This window comes from Gymnoscopelus microlampas (assembly GCF_963454915.1).
Source record: "Gymnoscopelus microlampas genome assembly, chromosome: 20".
Classification (NCBI taxonomy): domain Eukaryota; kingdom Metazoa; phylum Chordata; class Actinopteri; order Myctophiformes; family Myctophidae; genus Gymnoscopelus; species Gymnoscopelus microlampas.
Window position 1 is genome coordinate 35,703,206 of NC_139957.1, and position 23,304 is coordinate 35,726,509.

Consider the following 23,304-nt stretch of genomic DNA (forward strand, 5'->3'; position numbering starts at 1 on the left):
CCAAGACAGCTAGTTTATCTATCCTGGCAATGTTTCTTTGACACAGTACCTCTAGTACGACTGGTTTTATATCCTACCAGGACCTCTAGTACTGCTGGTTTTATGTCCTACCAGGACCTCATGTACTGCTGGCTTTATATCCTATAGGATATAAAGCCAGCAGTACTAGAGGCCCTGGTATACCAGGGCCTCTAGTACTGCTGGTTTTATGTCCTACCAGGACCTCATGTACTGCTGGCTTTCTATACTGCTGGCACTGACAGATCTAACCTGTCAGTGATTACACCAGGAGAATACCAGGTTAACCACTTAAACCCTCGATATACACAGTGAAACGGACCTGAGTTGCAACTGTACTTGTCTGCTCTCGTTTCCTTTTACACCAAATCTCTTTGTCAGAAATAGCTGATCTCCAAGGTCACAACGCATCGCATTTTGACGCGTCATGAGCTTGGACATCAGCTATTTCTGGTGAACGTTCCCCCAGAACAGTGACATTTGGGGTTCAAGCGCTGAGTGGTCCGGTACTACGCTGTGCTCCTGGGCGATGGCCGCCAGCTCCTTCAGGAACTCGGCGTACAGGATGACAGCGAACACTCTGCTCCGGGCCTGGGGGGGGGGTGGGCGGGCGGGCAGGCGGGGGGTGATGGGTGGGCAGGGGGGCCCCCTAGAACTCCCTCAAGGACCCCTGGGGGTCCCCGGACCCCACTTTGAGAGCCAATGCCTTAAGGGGTGCGTGCGTGCCTTCTCACCTGCTCCTTTGGGCCAGTGTATGTGCTCAGAGTGTGAGTGTGTGTGGACACCAGGAGGGCATGAGGAGCAGCAGAGAGGAGGCGCAGGAGGAGTAGACGTCTCTCTGTGTGAGAGAGGAGCGCTCCCTCACACCCAGATGCTCACATGGGATCAGATACCTACACACAAACACAATTCACACACTATTAAGGTTATAATTTCACCTGGACAAATGGCCCACGCATAAAAGCAAGCGCTCCTCTTTCAATTTCCCTGGAATGCCAATTTCCCTGTGACATATACGGTAAGTGAAGTCTGTGTGTGTGTGTGTGTGAGAGTCTTGAGGCCTATTCATCTGACCACAAACTGTACATCTTTTTTTTTTTAAAGATATTTTTTTTGCTTTTTTTGATAGATCACAGTAGGCTGACAGGAAATGGGGATAGAGATGGGGGGTGACACGCAGCAAAGGTCGTCGGGATCGGGAGTCGAACCCGCGACACGCTGTCAGGCTGGCATTGCAGCCTAGGGTGCCTGGACCGCCACGCTGCGGCCCAGGCCCACACTGTACATCTTAAGCCCCTTGCACATAGAGTCTGACTTCTTCACACACAGAAGGATGTTTCTCACATTTAAAGGGTTAGTTCAGATTTTTGGACTTAAAGCTGTAGGAAATACTTGCCATTAATGTATTGGTTGCAAAGGTATTAAGTAAAAAAAAGTGAGTACTTTTTCCACCACTGCTCCTCCTCTGCCTCTTGGATCAAAGCGCCGCCGCCGCCGCCCAGACAGACGCGCTACAAAGTATCGTGTTGCAGCAGCGCTTTGCGCGTCTCGTCTCTCTTCTCTCCTCCAGACCAGACCTCCACACTAACTAAAATGGCGCTGACTTCTCAAGGAACAAAGAAAAAAGTTTGCTACTATTACGATGGTGAGTGTCCATTATTCCGAAAGGAGGGGGGGGACCGGACACTCGAACCCGGAATCCTTTGAGTTTTATTTTACCCGGGAGAAACGTTGCAGTTTGTGGGATGTGTCGCTCGGTCCATTCCCTCCTACACTAGCCTCCTGGAGCTAAAGCTAGCTGATCATCTCTAACCATCATCACACTGGATCCATCCTAGTGTTGAAACGTTGATGTGATTAATTTAGGATCAGATTAGCATCTTTCATGCTTTTGTTTGCCTTTTGTTTTTTAAATATATGAAATGTTTACTTTTTAGAATAGTGAACATTAAACATGTGAGGTACTAGTTTATTTTAACCCTCACACACACAGAGCTAACAAAGGATGTGAGACTGTCTGTAACCTCATTCTGAACACCGCAATTAGCTAAACAAGAACACACCGTGCTCGGCATGCTGGTGGTTTAAATCTTCACTCCACAGTGCGACGACGGCGGCGCTTGCCGACCAGAACAAATGTGTCGCCGTCGGCAAGCGACGCCGGGGCAGTGTTGCCAGATTTGAAAACAAGCCCAAAAGAAGTAACTAAGGCCTAGTTACTAGGCTAATTGAAAATAGAAACAAACAATGCGATGCGTTATGAGCTTGTAATCCTGCTATTTAAAAAAAAAGGAATTGTTCTGAAACATTTTAACAACATAAATCTTGTATGGGGGTCCCTGGCATAAAATGTTTTCAGATGGGGGTCCGCAGACAAATATACATTCATTTGGGGGTCCTTGACTTGAAAATGAACCACTGGTTTAAACTACACTTTAGGAACAAGCCCAAATAAGCAACTACATTTCAGAAACGAGCCCAAAAAACTGCAACAACTACCAATATTTACAAGCAACTCCACACGGTACAGAAAAACAAGCCCAAAGTCCCTTCTAATAAACGGACATACATGGCAACACTGCTGGGCAAGCGACGCTGATTAGGCTTTAAATCTCCCTAGAGAGAGAGAGATTATCTCTTATCGTCAGTCTCTGGTCTCCTCCTAACTGGACCTCGTGCATTAAGAGTCACTCACTATATGGTATGGCCAGTTGGCAACACACTGGCGATCAAACTGCTTGATGATGACGACCCGACCCTCTCTTACCAATAAGCAAAGCAGTCGTTTCTCATCCTGTTTTCTCATGCTTTCGGTTCAGAGTTTGTGTGGTGGGCTTCATAGTGTATTTTGAACCTAATGGTTTTTGTACCACTGTGCTCTCTGTGCATTTTGTCTTCTTATTTCTTAATGAGGGGTTGTTTATGCACTGCAATCCTACTATAACACCCCTGTCTATGTACAGACTGTTCTGGCTGACACAGTCTGATCATCATCACGTCCTGCATTGACATTTGTACTATGTCATATTGAGGAACAGTTGGCTATTCTGTTTTTCCATACATATCACACTGTAGTGCTTTTGCGATTTCTAATATTTACTGACGTTTCCCCATAGATTTGAATACACGTGTGTGTGTGTGTGTGTGTGTGTGTGTGTGTGTGTGTGTGTGTCTCTGTGTGTGTATATTTGCACACAGCAATAAGCCTATTTAAAACAAATATCAAATCAGTGTTAATGTAGCAATGAAGATGAAAAAAAAAAAAAAAAAAGTAAACATGTGAAATGATGCAACAGTTTATCCATTCTCTGAGTTGTGCTGAGCCCGGGCTCCGATGCCCCCCTGGCGTCGTTCTGACATCGGGGGGGTCTGGCTGCCTGGCCCTCGGTACCGACCCAGTGTTCTACTGGGCCGGCTGCCGAACCGGGCATGCTGGGATCTGGACCCAGCGGTGAGCTTCAACCAAGACTTGAAATGCTGATTCTGATCACATGCTTCTAGTGCGTCAGTCTCCAGGTTTTCTTCTGAATTTGTATGACACTGATTTACTATGACACTATATGAATGACACGTTTGGTTCTCAAACATTTTTATTTTCAACATGTCTGTAACTTGGAGTTACAGACATGTAATGGTCATTTAGGGCAGTGGTTCCCAAACCTTTTCTTGTCAAGGACCCCCAAAATGACGTGTATTTGGCCACCGACCCCCATCTCAAAGCAAAGAAGCAAAGATTTGAGTTACAAATGTTCGCTTTAAAAAATATATATATTCAAAGATTTGCACAAGTTTTCATGATCTTTTTTCGAAAATATCAGATCTACAAGCTTATAGCTTATATAAGCTTGTATATCTGATATTTAGATTTTGAACAGCCAAACTATAAAATATGGTTAAAGTGGTTAAAATGATTGTGACACTATATTAACTAATTTTGCTGGGGACCCCTTGGTACCCGTCCAAGGAGCCCTGGGGGTCCCCGGACCCCACTTTGAGAACCAATGATTTAGGACTAGCTCTTAATGTGGGTGTGTGTGTACTCATTTTGTATGTCCATGGCAAAAAATAGGAAAAAAATGTCCACCACAAGCCAGCATGGCGATGATGACCCTTGCATGTCAACCCCATTTCTAAAAAGCAGAAATGCTGAAAAATTACTACGAGGTCAATTTGTCAGCGTAGTTTCAACATTGTTCTTGTGTTTCCGTTTTTAAATCCTTTTGATGTTTGTCTTTGTCTCTATCTCAGGTGATGTTGGGAATTATTACTACGGTCAGGGTCACCCCATGAAGCCCCATCGCATACGCATGACCCACAACCTGTTGCTCAACTATGGCCTCTACAGAAAGATGGAGATCTATGTATGTGGTTACCTTTTCTGATGAACATCTGCTTTCATATTGCCGCTGTTGGGTGGAAACCTTGTATGTCCAAGACCATTACATTTCAGGAAATGTGCAAAAGAACCTGTGTTCCAGTGGATCCAGCTTACAGTGTCATTCGAGGCATTGTTAGCTTTGCAGATCTACTACTTTTGCATGTGACTGTCATATGACAAAGTATAATGGGGCATTCATTTATGGAAAAAAGATTAAATATCTAGATTAACCCAATAAAACGGGAAAGCATTTTAGATTTTTGCGTTGGCTATTGAAAAATGGCAGACATACAAGCTCACAGCAGCAAAAAATCTTGAAAGTGTGCGAACTACTGATTTTAGAAGGCATTTGTAGAATCAGCCTCAGGTCTTAATGGGTTAAAGGTTATGCCCGACAGCGACGATATTCTAAAGTATTGGAGAGCAGCGGACTGTTTCAGGGACTAATTTACCTTCTCTGTTGCAGCGTCCCCACAAGGCTAATGGAGAGGAGATGACTAAATATCACAGTGACGACTACATCAAGTTCCTGCGTTCCATCCGGCCAGACAACATGTCAGAGTACAGCAAACAGATGCAGAGATGTAAGTTTGGCCAGAGCAGAGGGAGAGGTTGTGTTTTGTAGATCAGGGGTTCTCGACCTTTTTAATCTCAAGGACACCTAGATTGATTTTCCTATTACCTTAGGCCATAGACCTCCATTTGATGGGGGTTTTTTTTTATCTCTGGGACCCCATTCTACACTGTAAAAGTGTAGTTAATTTAACACTCAAGAGAGTATACAAATGGAACCTTTATGGACCGTTATTCCATTTGGTTCCATTTGTACACTCTTTGAGTTGCAGACCTGTAAGGTTCCATTTGGTTCCTAACTATCAATAATTTAGCTGGGAACCCCCTCACAGACACACCATTGAGAACCACTGGTTTAGAAAGATAAGTCATTCTAGTTGTGCATGACTTTAGGTAAACTACTATAAATCCATGTTATTAAATGTACATTTATATTGACCGTTTCTCCACAGTTAACGTAGGGGAGGATTGTCCTGTGTTTGATGGCTTGTTTGAGTTCTGCCAGCTCTCAACTGGGGGCTCTGTTGGTAAGTTGTCTTAATGCATTCTACCATTCTAAGAATAAGAATCAGAACTTTGTACGTATGTGTTGCACTAGTTATCCCTGACACCCATCCCTATACATACCATGATGCGAGCAAGTGAATAGTTCAACAACGACTCGCTTCAAACAACCTGTTCTGTCCCTAACCCACTCCGTGAATCAGTGGCCGGGGCACGTGGTGTTTCGCTTGCTTGAAAAATCGGTTGCTTCGTCTATATTTTTGCAAAGTTTGACAGCCTTGGGGTAGAAATAGAAAGGGTTTCTATTTCAGGGTTTTCAGGCCCAAATACAAAATGTGTATAGATATATTTTTTATAAGGAACTTGGAAGTAGTGTGAGCTGGTACAGTTTGTTCATTGTTTCGTCCTCACGGTGTTCCAGCCGGAGCGGTTAAGCTCAACAAACAACAGACTGACATCGCCATCAACTGGGCCGGAGGACTGCATCACGCCAAGAAGTCTGAAGCCTCTGGTTTTTGCTATGTCAATGACATCGTACTCGCTATTCTAGAGTTACTGAAGTGAGTATGAAAGATTGATCACAGCCACTCTGCTATGTTACCAGTACTTTGAATTGCATCAATGCTCAAATTGCGTGTGTGTGTGTATATGCATGTCTACTCAAAAGTAGACCAATCATAGCTCATGACATCACAAAACAGAAGAAATATCGGGTGAAGTGAAAGTCAAAGTCTATTCATGTAAAACAATTGTTCTTGTGAAGCTCTTTTCTACTTTATATGCCAATGAGCAGCCAACCTGTATAGTGGAGCTTCGCTATGGAACACTGCATAATTTGTGATATGCGATTTGAGCTTCGTTCACAAACTGGACAGGGAGAACAAGCCATTATTAGTCTCTGTATCTTGTTTTGTTTTTTTACTTGGTATGATTGTAATAGGGTCTGTCAGGAAATCTATTTTACACTGGAATGTTTCTAGAGACCACTTGTGATCCTGTGTGCAGACTTTGTATGTAGCACAAGTGATGGTGTCTGTCACTTCTGTAACAATGGTGTCTGTCACATGGGTCCAGATATCACCAGAGGGTCCTGTACATCGACATAGACATCCACCATGGTGACGGAGTGGAGGAGGCCTTCTACACCACAGACCGTGTGATGACCGTGTCTTTCCATAAGTATGGAGAGTACTTCCCTGGCACTGGAGACCTGAGGGTAAGGTTCATTAGGAATCCTCTATGACACATACTTTACATACACATGTTGTGTTCCAGTAGTGGGCTGACATAGAGCTTGTCTCCTGCAGGACATCGGTGCAGGGAAGGGTAAATACTACGCTGTTAACTACCCACTGAGAGACGGGATCGACGATGAGTCTTATGAAGCCATATTCAAACCTGTGAGTACATGGAACAATCAATTTTCTACATCCCATGCTAGACAAAATAACCTTGATTTGTTTCCCAAACAACGTGTAAAACCTGCTTTATACTTTGTTGTCGATCTATAACTTCACAAGGCGTTGCGGAGGCAATGTGTTGTTAGCTTATAGGTTTGATATTTTTGGCCCATGACACTGTCGTACGACTGAGAAAATGTAGGCATTAAATATGAGTCCAAACATTGTGAATAGCTGTTTTTGTTGTTTGGCTGTAGATCATGGCTAAGGTGATGGAAATGTACCAACCCAGCGCTGTGGTGCTCCAGTGTGGAGCTGATTCATTGTCAGGAGACAGGCTGGGATGCTTTAACCTCACCATTAAAGGTACAGTACATTGGCTGCGCACTGCTTTTAATGGCTTTCAATGGGTCAAATGCAGAGTCAGACAGGATGAATTCACCCATAGGGATCAATAAAGTATAATCTAACCAATGACTTAAAGGCCCTCACCCCGAAAGGAGTTTGACACCCCTGACTTAAACCCTCTAGTCTAGTGAAACGGACCTGAGTTGCAACTGTACTTGGGGCAGCTTTTTCCCCGTCTATTGTGAGCTTGTAGATCGGCTACTTTTGGCGAATGTTCCCCCTCTGAACAGGGATGCTGGGGTTCAAGGGGTTAACTTATGCAGTTGTATTATTATGGTTTAAAGTTAGCAGCAGTGTAAATGGCAGACAGGATGTGGACAAGGCTTTCACATGTCTCCTGGAAAAAATAGTCTTTCCAACATAGCAATCTCTGGAGTATAACTGCAATAGCTCAAGTTTAAGGATAATAGTTGTATTATTTAGACTAGAGCCAACTAGTCCGGATGGACAGTTGAAGCCAGTTTATTTTGTCCACTCAGGTCATGCCAAGTGTGTGGAGTACATGAAGAGTTTCAACCTGCCTCTGTTGATGCTGGGTGGAGGAGGCTACACCATCCGTAACGTGGCTCGCTGCTGGACATACGAGACAGCTGTAGCCCTGGACAGCTCCATCCCTAACGGTGAGTCCACATAACAGTTCATTACATTCATTACAGTACGTTATTAAGCCTGCCCATCAGAGGTACAGTGAAGTCAAGTCAAATCTGCAACGTGGGGGTGAAGCCCTTCAAGTAATCGATTTAGTTATGTATTTTGCAATCATTTCTAATATGAGTTCACCAAAATGTGATTGCTTGTCTTGTCACATTACAAAAGTTTTTGGACTGCTGGGTCATTAAGAAATTTCAAGAGGTCTGTTTGGGGTCAGATATCTTGTGATTTACCATCATTTTCTGCTTTAACCATTGTTGTCATAGTCCATTAATCATTTGATTAATTTCGACCATAAAATTATTTAATTAATTAATAAAGGCTATGGACATGTGAGCCAAGGTATAGTCATATAAGCCAAGGTACTATTACAGTACCAAGGTGTAGTACCTTGGTAATATAAGCTAAGGTATAGCCAATAGTAAGCCAACTGCAAAGTGATAAGATTATCCATATGTCCTCCACAGAGCTCCCGTACAACGATTACTTTGAGTACTTTGGGCCGGACTTCAAGCTTCACATCAGCCCGTCCAACATGACCAACCAGAACACCAACGACTACCTGGAGAAGATCAAGTGAGTCACTCTGCTCTTCAACTCAGTGCTACTGTGCTCGTCAGGAAATCATTACAACAACTAGATATGTGCCTTTGTTTGTTAATGTATGCAATGTGGTGTTGTGACGTCACACAGGCAGCGTCTGTTTGAGAACTTGCGGATGCTTCCCCACGCCCCGGGGGTCCAGATGCAGGCCATTCCAGAGGACGCTGTGCAGGAGGACAGTGGTGACGAAGAGGAAGAAGACCCTAACAAACGCATCTCCAGTAAGACCCCCACTTTTTAAACAAAGTTGAACGATTCTTTTGTATCGATTAAATCAATTAGATGATGCACCCCTAGTAGCAGCATCCAGTTTTGCTCCCCTATCAAACGAATATGGCAAACCAAATGTAATTCACCTTCTGTCCTGTGTTTGCACAGTTCGTGCCCATGACAAGAGGATAGCATGTGAAGAGGAGTTCTCTGACTCTGAAGACGAGGGAGAGGGAGGACGCAGGAATGCCGCCAGTTACAAGAAAGCCAAACGAACCAAGACGGAGGGAGGAGAGAAGGAGGGAGAAGAGAAGGAGAAGAAAGGTCATGAGGAGAAGAAAGGTATGTGTCCATTCATCTTTCCTCTGTGTCATTCTAATTTATACACATTGTAACGTTTGAAAATCTTCAGTTGGAATTATCATGAGTTGAAAATCTTCAGTTGGAATTATCATGAGTTAAAAGGCAATATGTTACATTTCTACTCTGTTACTAGTATAAATAGCACAAGGAATATTGTCAGGAAATGTTACAGATTAATATTTGAAATCATGTCCACACCACAAATATTATATCATCTCTGTCAGGTGGAAACCTCATGACTGTGACTTTTCAGGATTCAAAAAAAAAAAAGCTAACTTTTACTACTTTCATTTATTTAACACAAAAAGTTATATGGAGTGAATATGGAGATAAGCGGTTTCTGCCCGACAGCAACGAACGATACATAAAATATTTGATGCCTGAGGTAGCCTGTTGGTAAAAACATTTTTGCTGCGGGGCTCATGGTACTCTGTGTCATCCCCATCACTGCTAAGAGGCTTCTGCAACTTTTAAAATCCCATCCAGTGTTTATCTTTTTTTTTTTTTTTTTTTAAGAGCTTGTTCCTTTTTAAAGTGTTGTGCCTGGCGCTTACAGTGTTCTGCCATGGTTTAACACCAGTCAGAATCTGTCACTTGGTGAATTTTCCAACAGACTACCACAGGCATACAGCAAACTTGCATTGCTTTCAACAATTAGTCTAGATATATTCCATGTTATTTTATGCTTCTAACATAGTAGAAATGTTATGGTTATACATAATGTTTTTGTTGTTGTTGAATACATGAACATAAGCACCCTCTAGTGGATATTTCCACTTTAACTTTAGCTTAAACTTCAAAGCACAAATGACACTTTGGTAGAGGTTTGGGTTGTACTGTAGTTACCTTGCCACGATGTAACTCCAAATATTGGTGAGATAATAGTTGATTAAAATGTTCTCCTCATTGACTTGCATTGCACAGGGTCTCAAACTCGACTCTTTTAGAAAATAAACAAAGCAAACCAAGCAGATTCTGCCATGTTGATTTTACAATCTTTACCACTTATTTAAATAATCAAATCAACAGGAAGTTAACATGATGTTTTGTATTGGGGTTTTGCGTTCATTCATGTGCTAAAAGGGTGACTTTGAGACTTGTTTCACGGTGCAATGAAACTTAAGTCAATTCATATTTTGTATTATACTTTTCTGAACGGAGCAACTATTGAAGATATCTCGGTAATATTTGAAGTTACATATTACCACGGTAACTACACAACCCAAACCTCTATCAAAGTGTAATTTCGCTTAAACGTCAGAGATAGTCCTGTACAGATATCATAGGATTAATGTTAGATCAATAGTATTGTATTCATGTGATTGTTAATATGATTAATATTGGATGTCCTCCCCCCCACCACAGAAGTGAAAGAAGAGGAGAAGGCACCAGAGGAAGAGAAAATGGACACATCCACATCCAAGTGAGAAAACATTCTAAAGTCTTATCTGAGTGTGTTGACAAAGCTAGTGTCTATCTGAAGGGTCCATTAATCACTTTAACCCCATCATCCCGATTCCAAAAATGGCTGGTCTGCAAGCTCACAACGTGTCGTGTTGTGCCAAATCACTTTGACAACCTGATTTGGGAGTTAAACAAAAGAGTGTATCAAGTACAGTTGCAGCTCAGATCTGTTAGTATAGAGCAGGGGGTCCTCAACATTTTTCAGGCCGAGGACCCCTTAGCTGAAAGAGATGAAGCAGGGACCCCCCCACTACATATTGTATAAAATTTGTGTTGCAGATTAAACTTTTTCATAGATGGCTTCATAGACTTGTTTGACAGCATTATCATCAGTGTTGTCAGTTTTTGTTTTTTTAGGAGGTTAGACATAGGGTGCATAAGGTTAACATAAGTTGTTGTGGATCTTTTAGGCCAAAAGAGGAGTCCAAGACGCCGTGAGGCCCCCTAACCCCGGATGCCTTCATGCCAGCACAACAGGCTTACAAAGGTCAGTCATCTCTCCAGGCTGCTGCAGTGAAAACCCTTGAAGGACTGTACATTTAAATAACGGACTCAACCCTCCTCCCACAGTGGGAGCTACACCTATTTTCTAGGACGCCTTTCAGAAATATTCCTGTTCACAAAAAAAGTAAAATGGGATATTTTATACGTATTTTTGTTGTTTTTTGTATGCGTTGTGTTTTGTCAAATTGTTTGTTCTGAATCTTTTTATGCTATGAAATCTGCTTTTCCTAGACAAAAAGCTATGTAGTCTATTAAAAAAAATGCCTCTAGCATATGTTACGTTATCTTTTATACATCTTTTGGATTTAATTTATTTAAATCATGGATATTTTTGGCTACTTTTGTTTTGTATATTTCAGTCCTGTGCCTTTTTGAAACGTAGGTAAAGCATGACGTTATACCGTAGGTCCACTTCTCAAACGTGTTTGTGTCACTGCTTTGACCTGCTAGAGCTACAAGGACTGGCGCACAGGGTGATGTAAAACACAGTTCAAATGTGTTACCAAGAACTGACATTTGATGTTTTGGATCATGACTTTCGTGTCCTTTATAATTGAAAACACTTCCTGACTGATATCAGTGGGAATTCTGTGCGATGGGATTAGATTCCATTGCAGTCAGGACATAAAAGCTACAATCCGTAAGTTTAACCACAGAAACCATTGTGTCCCTACTCTAGGGTCGAACATTCTGCAAAAATAGCCGAGCTACAAGCTTACAATGCAATGTGTTGCGAGCTTGTAGATTAGCTAGTGTCAGCTAAGATTTGGTGGAGGGGGAAATTACGGGGTAATAACGTGGTCTACATTTCTCAATCGAAAAGTAGGGCAACCACCTCCAACCACTGCAAACACACTAGTTTTATTAACATACTGATTATTAAAAACGGCTTTATTGATAAAAATACGTCCCGGATTGTAGCTTTAATGTTCAGTACATGTTTATTGCCTTCCCAGTAAAATGGAAAGCAGACAAAACTGCCACAATTCATTAATTGTTGTATATATGTTTTTATTCTGCAAACAGGAGGAATTTTATTCCACCATAGCGCTTGCAAATTTCATACAAATCTGTGAGACATCAGGCTGTATTGACCACACTTTTCAACCTCAATAAAAAACATTAAAAACTGTTGTGACAGTGAGTAACTTCTGTTCCTACTAGTCACAAAAATACAAGTTAATATTAGTGTTTGGTTCTGAAATTAGTCCATAGTTGAGTGTTGGTTAAAATGCTATCTGGTAATCAGAAGGTAGCCGATTTGACCTCCTGCACGTCCAATATACAGTGTCCCTGAGCAAGACATTTGCCCCCCTCCCCCTGTGCAGTGTGTGCTGGGCTGGTCTGGGTGATGCCCAGTTTCCCTTAAAATAGTGATGCATACTTATACAAATTGATTCTCAAAATAAAACTCTGAAATATATTGTAGCTATAATAAACTTAAAAATAAATGACAAGATGTTTTATTTTGGAATGGAAAACCATAACATTAAAAAATATATATGTTCTGACATTTCCAAAGCTGTGACAACAGAAGCAAAGCAGCAGTCCCAAAAATAGATTAGCCCACAGACCCCCATTTTTTATATACGTATCTATGGGTTCCCAATCTACACTGTAAAATCCTCAGTATTGATTTTACTCTGCAGGGAAAATGTGTAAAAACTTTGTACACGGTCTAGAGTTACAGACCCGTAAGACCAATGAGGTCCCTGGACCCCATGTTGAGACGGTATATAATAATAGCTTGAATTTATGTAGCACCTTTCATGAACCCCAAGGATGCTTTACATTAAAACGAACAACCAACAACCAACAAACAAAACAACAAACAACTAGTTGCCATATGCCTGAGACAATAGGTGTCTTTTCAAGGCAGTCTTAAAAGAGTCCAGAGTCGAGCATGACGAATCTCCATTGGGAGAGAGTTCAACAGGGCGGAGGCTGCCACACTGAAGGGTCTGTCCCCAAATGTTCGCTTGCTAGTTTGGGGGGATAGAGAGGAGATCCAAATCTGTGGGCTGCAGGTGCCGTGAAAGAGTACATTTATGGAGGAGACCGGAGAGGTACTGTGGAGCCAGGGCGTTGAGACACTTGTGTCACAGTGGAACAGTAATTTCATGCTTTTCCAATGTTTTACCTACAGTACTCAAACACTGCTCAGAAAGTATGCATTTTCTGTGGAAAGTCGTTACTAATGATAACAGGCAGCCATGCTGGAAGAAAGAAAACTGTATAAATGTATCGTGCAAGGCCTCTATTATCATATAATATTCCAGAAATTATAAAATGGTCGCCCACTTGAGCTAAAATAATTTAAGTACACGCCATATCATACGAATCGCGTGAAAAAATACTAATTGACGCCGTAAGACCGCACTAAAATACAGAAAATAGCAGATCTACAAGCCCACAAGCTTGTACGTCTGCTAGTTTCAGTATTTTTGAAAATGTATTATTTTATTAAAATCAATTGTTATAATCGATTAAATCCATTAGTTCGATTAAGTGTTGCACCCCTAGAAGGGATTGTAATGGCCCAAAACACGGCATCAACATCCTGATCACAACACAAGGCCATGAAACGTCATAGTAGACTCAATATCTGTGTAGTACAGTATGTAGGTCACTCTGTCTGCATTGACAATCATTAGGGGTGCATATATCGTACATCATATTAGTTATCAGCTGATAATTACTTTAAAACGTGTTAATTGGTATCGAACCAATATAAAAAATAATCCTGATATCTTGGCCGATATTATAAAACATTAACATTAATGTGCTTGTTAAATGCATTGGTAACATAGCAACGCATTGACTGTGCCAAGTTGTTTGTACTAATTTATACTCGTCTCTTTCAAGTAATGAAAGCAGACACTTGGAAACAGAGTATAGCTTTCAGTAGGTCTAATAAATGTGGTTGTGGGTTCCAGTACTTTTAAATACATGAACCCTAGCATCCCTATTCTGGGGTGAACATTCTGCGAAAATAGCCCACCTACAAGCTCAAAACACATTGCAATGTGACACACTGTGAGCTCGTAGATCGGCTATTTTCGGCGAACATACTTTGGTGTATAAGAAAATATCAGCGGACCAAATATGTTCAACATTGTATAGTGTATAACTCTGCCGGGGGACCCCGGTCAACCAAGTATATAGGGTTTACGAGGTTAAACCTATGTGATTCTAGGTTCCAACACTTGAAAACCTATATGTGAATGTAAAGTTCCAGTACTTTTGAAATGATTCTAGGTTCCGCTGGGTCAGAGCCAGTCACTGCGCTCTGCTGCATTGTTACATTCCAGTAGCTCATGTTGCTCTGCGGCCTCAGCGTCTGTCTCTGTCTCTGGTTCCGGTGGTGGTGCGGCCGGCGGTGGCGATGATGCTATTTCATCAGGTCTCTGAATACGCACCTAGAACAAACGCAGAATGGATTTACACACAGACACCATCTAACACATAACTATGTGGAACCTTTCCCATCGCACCCGTCATCACGTACAAACCCATTAAGACCTGAGGACGATTCTACAAATGCCTTCTAAATCAGTAGTTCTCACACTTTCAAGATTCTTCAAAAATGTTCAAAAATAGCAAATAGAAACGAACAAGCTCGCAGTGATCTGCTATTTTTTAATAGCCAATGATAAAATCTAAAATGACACAGTTTTAACAGGTTAAGGCTCTAAAAAAGTACAGCTCTTTCCTCTACTGTCATGTTTGTTGTCAGAAGGATATATTTGAAAACAGGTCAGATATCATTCAAATATTCCTGCCCTCTCAGCTCCTCTGAACTGCACTCTAGTGGACAACGTAAAGGAAGCATAGAAGTATGTGAGCAGTTACATTGTTGGAAACGAACTTATTATTTTCATGTGTAATGGGCATTTACACTGGCATATTGTACCCGCATAGCCAGTGACACATATCACATAAAGAACCTAAAAATGATAACTTACTCTTCTAGCATGGATGGGCCTTCTCCTTCGTCTGCACATGCGGAGGAAGGAGGTGCAGGCTGCAAAGCACCGGAAGGAGAACACCATCTCCACCACAGACATCAAGATGAGAGGAACCCAGAGAATCAATGTGGTTCCCTGGCAGAGGAAATGGGCAGAAAGATGTCACAACTACAACTAAAACACACTGGCCATCCAAGTTCAAGGTTCAATGTTTCTGTTACATCGTAAGAGTAAAATGACTTTGTTCTGGTTCCTCAGACAATGCAGCAGCATTAATAATTAGGTTCTGAGAACTTTATGTGAAACTGAGCCGTAGCAGATGGAAACAAATACAGAACAATAACAAACATATATACAACTAGAAAAATTTGCTCCTCGGAGCACAGGTCTCTGCCACGCCAGTAGAAGTCAATCTTGGCCAATCAGGATGGAATATGACAAATTGGACAGATACGTCTTGATCACATGATTATACAGATAATGTGTACCAATTTGCGTTATGTTTGGACAAAATCTGTAGGAGTAATATAAAGAATGCGTTTTTCAAAAATTGTGTCGAAGATTACCTTCGGCCTGGTGGAGACAACAAGTAACAACAAAATGAATAATAATAATCAAAATAGCAGCACTATTAAGAAAGATCAGTTCATTGGTTGTCCTCCTAGCGCTTAAGGTGTTTTAAGATGCTGTGTACAAGATTCTTACTCCTGGGATATAATAAACATCTATTCACATGTATGTCTGTATGTAAAAGCTGTTAAGTGACCTGTGCCAGTATCCTTGGCATTGAGAGTTTTGTTTAGCTCTGCTTCTTCCGGGTCATCAAGGAAGCCAGCACCTCGTTCACTACTTTATCAAATATACTACTTGGTTCCAGTGGTTCAAGTCATCGTCACAGCTAGCTGTGCGTCCATCTGTATGTTTCTGACTTACGTAGATGCGGGTGGGGTCGAAGGGACATTCGTTGGTGATGCTGGAAAAGGCATCGACAATGATGATTGTGTCCAAATCCTTGCAATGCGTCAGCAGACTCCGTCCGCCATGAATGATGGCTTTGACCATGGAGACCAACAGGCCCAAAGTGGAGGCAGCTGCCAAGAGACCTGCCACGAAACTGAACACCAACAGAATCCACTTCTGCAAAGAGAACAGAAGCACAACACAGGTGGCCCAAGGACTTAAAGATAGATTAAACTTTTCCAGAACCTGGCCATGACATAAGTTCAAATATTGCCAATCATCTTTATCTGTTGCGGGTCTCAAAATCACACAGTTGTCAGACTATAAGAACAAGTCCTATTGCTTAGTTTTGAAAAATGTTATCACAGTCCACTATTATAGCTCCATATGCAGATGCGATACTCACATTTTTCTGAATCTATGACCCTGTGGCAATGTGTCACACTAAACGTGAACTTAATTTATCCACTTGGGGAAATTAGTCCTTCTTTGATCAGTGCCCTCTAACGTCAAAGAATCAGACGGGTCACAAATTTCAGTGAACACCAGATGCTCTTTCAAATTCAAAGGTTAATATAGCATGAATAGAACCACTTTCCCCCAAATAAGTAACAGGACAAAGTTTAAAAGCATAATAAACATTGGCAGCATCTGCATTGTTTGGGTTTCAGGGTCCCCACACATTTTTAGCAATGAATTTCCAAAACTTTTCCAAAACTTTTCCAGAATATTTAGCCCAATTTCCAGGCCTATATAACAATCATTCGGCGCAATAATGTGTCTCTTACTCCTATGTAGAATGCCCAAAGATAGGCAGTGTAGCAAAAATAAAGTTTGAGACATACATTAGGCTGCCGTCACACAGCCCGTTCGGCGAAAAACTACTTACGTTACATATTTCGTGTAATATTATTCATGTTTATGAAAATGTTTTGTTTTAACAAAATCAATAGCCAAAAACAATGCATAGCCAAATATTTTTCCAGGACCCTTGATAAATTCCAGGACCTTTGATGATGTTTGATCAATTTCAAACCTTTTCCAGTACTGGATTTATTTATTTTTAATTTCAAAATATTTCCAGGAATTTCATGACCGTGGGGACCCTGGGGTTTGCTTAAAAAGGAAAAAGATTCCTTGTTCCTAATTCAGGAGCAAGTGAAATATGTGGACTTGTATCATGGATATGTAGCTATACAAACCAACCCAAGGTTTTAGCTAAGTAAAACATTGCTTTAGCTTTAATATGGTAGCCAAATTAAAAGTTCTTTCCTCAGCCAAAGTATTATTTGTATTATCAGGAGATAAATGTACATAGGAGCACACCGTCAAGTGTGTGTGTGTGTGTGTGTGTGTGTGTGTGTGTGTGTGTGTGTGTGTGTGTGTGTGTGTGTGTGTGTGTGTGTGTGTGTGAACAGAGGTGGTTCCATATTTGAATACAGGATTCCTCTGCGTAACCTCTCAGTTTGACTGCCCTCATATCAACACACTGCACTCAGAACAGAGCAAAAGTTCATTTGAGAGTTCTAAAAAGATGAATGAGAAACAGTATTTACCAGTCCCTTGTTTTTCTTGTTTTTTGACAGGACAATGGCGGTGATGCCACTTATTATGCCCTGAAAGAAACAATTAAAATATACATGATTAAATCAATCAGATGCCACTGGTCAAACTGTGGCCTGTTCATAGAATTGCATCAATGGCCTTTGTTAAACTGAATTTACAATCTTGTAGCATAATCTACTGGTTAATGCTTTTGCTTCAGGTGTATTCTCTACATTGGGTTGTGTATGTAGCCCCCTCAGACCTGCAGGGGTCAGTGTTTCATTAGGGTGTGCCACTTACAAAAAGGCCAGCCACAATGGCAATGACGTTGGCGATGGCGTACACCATCGCCCGGGCCACAGCGTTCACGTTGATGTGCCTGAGAACAGCGCCGTGCACCAGGGCACCCAGCAGGAAGTTCACATGTCCCACTAGCACCAGTCCCAGGCCCATCTTCATCAGGGCCTTGTTGTCCTTCAAGTTGACACAGCATAGTCCTACAGCAAGCCCCCCCAATAAACATTTAGAAAAACAATATTAGCTAGGATGACCTCCAACATAATAAGATCCTTATTAACCACTTAAGCAGTGTCGTACGACGGTGTCCCGCAGCCAAAATAGCTGATCTACAAGCTCAACATGCATCGCAATATTGTAGATCAGTTATTTTCACTATTTTAGAACATTTTCGTCTATCCACAAGTTTCCTAGGGCGTTGTGGGCATCACTTCCTGTCGATTTGATCAGGTATCAGGGATCAAATCGACAGGAAGTATTTATTGGCAGAAAGTCAAAGAGTTACATTTTCTGTTAGGCTTTAGGAGAAATAGCCTTATCACAACAAACAACAAAAAATATATTCTCACACAGCTATGTTTACAAATCCAAGCACTCCTGAAATGAATGCTATATTAAGAAAGTGACTACATGGCATGAAAGTGGATGTGATAATAATACCCACATCTGCTTTTTGAATTTGATCTGATCCAGGCCTACACCCCTTCCCACACACATCTGACACCTCACCCCATTCTTGTCACTTCTTGTTGACATATTTTTTGGGATAGATGCCAATTATACTATGCAGATATTGTTCACATGTTTGCTATATTTAGACTTTAATACTGCTTGCTTGCCGACAAATGCTAAGAATGTTATTTATATACGTTCTTTAGACAGATGCTAGGCTTTATATTTACCTGGTATTCTATTTACTTTGAAGCACTTAATTTTTTTTCTTTGAATGATATTTACTTGACCATTACCCTGTCACTTGTTAACTAGGGTTCATGCCACGGACTCCAATCGAAGGCAACTCTCCTACCGGATCAGGTCCGTCAGGAGAAGGGACGCTCAACTCAAGGGGAGTCTTGAGGTGTGGTCTCTTACAATTTAACTGGGTGCAGATTCTAAACGATGCGATATACAGTGAAAGGATTATCCACACTGTCTTGAGTAGTTTCTTATATTCTTTTTATTAGGTTTGCACAGCAGCAGTCTTCCTCGAGAAACGGACACGTTCCGGCACGTAGGCCTTCCTCAGCGTTTCAAACATGCATCCATTTCTCGAGGCAGACTGCTGCCTCTAATAAAAGGAATATAAGAAACTACTCAAGAGAGTGCAGATAATCCTTTCACTGACTCCAATCTCACATCGCTCTGGATAGGAGCATCTGCTAAATGCCTAAATTGCAAATTGAGTCTGAGGACAAACATAAATCTTGGTTGTGTGGTAGTGTGCACCGACAACGTGGATGAACATAAAGAGGAAAATCAGGTTGAGTGAGCCATGACATGGCTGTGGGCTCAGCACAGCAAGACACAAGTGGGCCAGCAGCAGGTAACCAACCACACCGATACACCACCTAATTAACAACTAGCTAATTAATCACAAACTTCATTGACCCAGAAGAGGAGTGATGGTGAATGTGTTACAGGAGCATGCTGAAAATGGCTGCAGCGATGGCAGCATAATCAGTATGAGAGCAGACGTATCTCTCTCTGTACCCAACATCCCGTTACATCCCCCAAGGCAGCATTTCTCAACCTGTGGTGTGGGGCGAGCCAAAGATCACCTTCCTCGTACAACCTGAGGTACAACCTGAGGAAGGTCTACACGACCAAAACGCTGTTACATTAATAAAACTTCTCTTGAACGTGCAAGTGGCAGTGTGCAGGTATATCTTTCCAGATTCTTCTCCAGCCATATATATATATATAGCAACATAAGTTTTTTCAGAAGACTCAGTAGAACAGTGGTTTAGAACAGTGGTTCTCAAAAATAGCAGATATAAAAGCTCACTGCGAGCTATTACATCAGCTATTTTTGAACATTTTTGATTTTTTTTTAAATGTTTGAATTTGTTTTAATACATTTGCATTTTTTAACACAAATATTTTCTTCTGTGGGTCCCTGGCACAAAACATTTTCAGATGGGGGGGTCCGTGGCCAAATACATATTATATTGGGGGTCCTTGACACTAAAAAGTTTGAGAACACGAACCACTGTTTAAAGAAGGCATTTGTAGAATCGGCCTCAGGTCTCAATGGTTTAGATCCACCTGAAGATAAAGGGACAAAGCTCAGGGTGGGGTCAGGCCAGGGTGGGTGTGTTCAAACATTCGATGAATGATGGCCTGAGGGCTCGTGTTTACAGTGTAAACTGACCCATGCATTCAGTTGTGATTATTGTTAGTCTCCATGTTTTTAGTCACAACATTGTTACCGTTCAGACATGCATAATGTAGAGATAAAAAAAAACACTTCACATTTGTCTACAATACATGTCTGTCTGCAGACTCTACAGCCCCATAATCACTGTGCTATGATGACCCATTTGCACAGCACCGTGTCCATTTATTGTGTAATATGCTATGTCGACCTTTATTTTATACTTTTAACTTGAAATTGTAATAACTAAAAATATATTGTTGAACTTTTAACATGTGAACTTAATTTGAACAATTAAACATAAAGTTGAAATCAGGGACTTATTTTAATTTAACCAATATGTATGGTAGAGTATGTTAATACAACTATTATAATATAATATAACTAGCACATCTGCAGTGGTTTGGAGGTGGTCTGCCTACACTTCCATTGAGAAAGTCGGGTAGGACACCTGGTCACCTACTGTTGACAAGTAGCTGGCCAAGCCAGGCCTGCCTGTTGGGAGAGTGTCAGAAATGTGGTCTCTCATGTGGGAGAGGCAGGTAGAAGGAAATGGCTTTTATACCGAGCAGAAATGCAGACATTTAGCAGATGCTCTTCATCCAGAGCGATTTACAGTCAGCAATGTAAACAAACACATGCATCAATTGCATTATTTATGTGCCTCCGTAATCTAGGATCATATTAGGCAAACAAAGAACCTCACCAGTTTAAACAGTATAATATAACAGAAATAATAATAATCTGTACATTGAAACAATAGAATGCAAGCCAGGTCAACAAACGAACTAGCCCTAGAATGTCTGTGATCTTACATACATTTCATGTATTCCAAATACATTCTAGGGCTACAAATGAACCTGGCATCTGTCTAAATAAAACCATGCTATCTAAATTACAATTTAACCTTATTTGCATAGACTGATCCGAGCATGAACGAACATTTACTATTAAATCAAGATATTCTACTAGAATGCGACGAGAGAGATGTTATGTTTACCACCGCATGAAGCCGAGGGTGGATTATTAAGACCCACCTGAACATGAAGGGTGTTCAAACAAGAAAGACCAGAAAGCAGTGGTGTAAAGTAAGTACATTTACTCAAGTACTGTACAATTTTGAGGTATTTTTTACTTTACTGGACTATTTCCAATTTTCAGTACTTTTACTTCTACTCCACTACATCTCAGAGGCAAATATTGTACTTTTACTCCAGTACAATCAAGAGTATTTCTACATTGCAGTATTGATACTTTTACTCAAGTAAAACATTTGAGTACTTTTTCCACAACTGCCTGACAGTGGGCTGACTGTGACCACACCTAAAAAAACGTATTTCTGCTGCTTTGTATTCCGCTCTGTTTAAACATATAATCACATGTATATAACTTACCTAAGGATGACATGATGAACTGGTTGTGGTTATTTATGAGTTGATCACATGCAGCCCAATAACAGTCGTGTAAATAAAGCCATTTCTCTCTGTAATAGATTATTATTATGTTTTACACCTCTGTCTTTGTGTTCGTGTCTTCCTCCTTCTCTGCTCACCTGTGGCTGTGGATGGTCGTCGTCATCATGTAGTGGGAGGGACTACATGTCTTTGCCCCACCCACAATTCCCTAAAGACAGGCTGAGACTGATTAAATTTGAGGGTTGCAGATCCGGTCTAAAGCGGATACGGAAACAGTCAGTGTGCTTTCATGAATATGCCTGTGTGGAATGATCGGATACAGTAGGCGGGCTGAGGGCTCTAGACTTATTTTTAACTCTATGCTCTAGACCAGGGGTCTTCAACGTTTTCACGCCAAGGACCCCCTAGCTGAGAGAGAGATGAAGCAGGGACCCCTTTATATTGTATAAAATTGTGTTTCAGATTTTTTTTTTTTTTTTACTTAGTCTGATCTTTTTTCCCTCTACACCTATAGCCTTTTTGCCAAAAATAGCTGATCTACAAGCTCTCAACGCCTCGAGGCGTTGAGAGCTTGTAGATCTGCTATTTTCGGCTAATGTTCCCCTCAGAAAAGGAATTCTAGGTTTCAAGTGGTTAATGTAAAACTAAATCCTATCACACAAAGATTTGGCGGACCCCCTATAGTAGCTCTGAGGACCCCTTAGGGGTCCCGGACTCCCTGTTGAAGACCCCTGCTCTAGACCGAATGTGAGCCCTGAGCACTAAATACTAAATAGGCTTTCCATGGGCAGCCTAGTGGGTAAAGTTTCTAAAGTTTCATCTGCAAATCATGTATTAAGCTCATGTGCTTAATAAACTTCAGAAAGTGTGTGTGTGATACTGCCTGGTATTCTCCAAGCTTGCTGCTTCTACTCAGAACGATGTGCACTATTTAAAGTTAATTGCCAACACCTGTGACTGGGTGCCACCTTGACCTTTTAAAAGCCAGGCCTTTTGGTCAAATGAAAGAAAGGCCTGCCAACTTGATGAGCTCCTGCTTCACTATGGGGATTCTGAAGCTGTTAAGACTGTGTTTTATTATTGCAACGTGTCCTGTGGCTGCTCTAGCTGCTTTTCAGGAGCAGTTTGGAAAGTTCTCCCGCCATTTCGTAGAAGATATTTTCCGCTCTCCAGTTGGTAGTGATGTGCCGTGGCACTCCTGTCACTCTTGGTTCAGTAAAACCCTAATGTCCAGTTTATAGACGACATACACAGAAATTACCGTTCACATGCGCAAGGCATCTTTATTGACAAACAAGGGAAACTCCCTTTATACTATGTGAATAAAAGAACAGCAAATTAATGATATTAAAACAATACGACCTGATATATCACGAAGGCAATTCGCTCCACATCTAGGTCTGCATGCAAACAGGCGTTCGGTTGAGCGCCTGGAGAATTCTGAAGTTCTTATCTATAACATTCAGTATATCAACGCTGTGGCAGTCAAGGCCTTCCTTCTTACTAGAGCACAGCTACTGTGCTCCACACTCTATAAAGTAAAGGTTGACGGCCCAAGGTTCCACAATGGACCATCAACCCCTCCTTGGGTACGAATTTAGTACCCACAACACAACATTAAAATGTGAACATTATTTTATCGCAATTACTTTATAGCAATTATCATCTA

At 41.4% G+C, this 23,304-nt stretch overlaps 2 protein-coding genes across 2 annotated transcripts; one reads left to right on the plus strand and one right to left on the minus strand.

The window, feature by feature from the left end:
* The first annotated feature begins 1,528 nt into the window (after positions 1–1,528).
* On the plus strand, positions 1,529–12,207 carry LOC311036812 (putative histone deacetylase 1-B). The gene is made up of 14 exons (XM_084045806.1): positions 1,529–1,663; positions 4,267–4,379; positions 4,863–4,980; positions 5,422–5,496; positions 5,895–6,033; positions 6,548–6,689; positions 6,781–6,873; positions 7,131–7,239; positions 7,761–7,901; positions 8,400–8,508; positions 8,626–8,756; positions 8,914–9,087; positions 10,474–10,531; positions 10,983–12,207. Exons 1-14 carry the CDS (start codon positions 1,612–1,614, stop codon positions 11,008–11,010), a joined length of 1,482 nt encoding a protein of 493 aa, XP_083901932.1. The 5' UTR covers positions 1,529–1,611; the 3' UTR covers positions 11,011–12,207.
* Positions 12,208–12,668: 461 nt separating this feature from the next.
* Positions 12,669–21,767, minus strand: tmem54a (transmembrane protein 54a). The gene is made up of 6 exons (XM_084045807.1): positions 21,615–21,767; positions 17,850–18,046; positions 17,561–17,620; positions 15,978–16,181; positions 15,042–15,179; positions 12,669–14,495 (listed from the first exon to the last, which is right to left on the minus strand). Exons 1-6 carry the CDS (start codon positions 21,625–21,627, stop codon positions 14,346–14,348), a joined length of 762 nt encoding a protein of 253 aa, XP_083901933.1. The 5' UTR covers positions 21,628–21,767; the 3' UTR covers positions 12,669–14,345.
* Between the last annotated feature and the right edge of the window lie 1,537 nt (positions 21,768–23,304).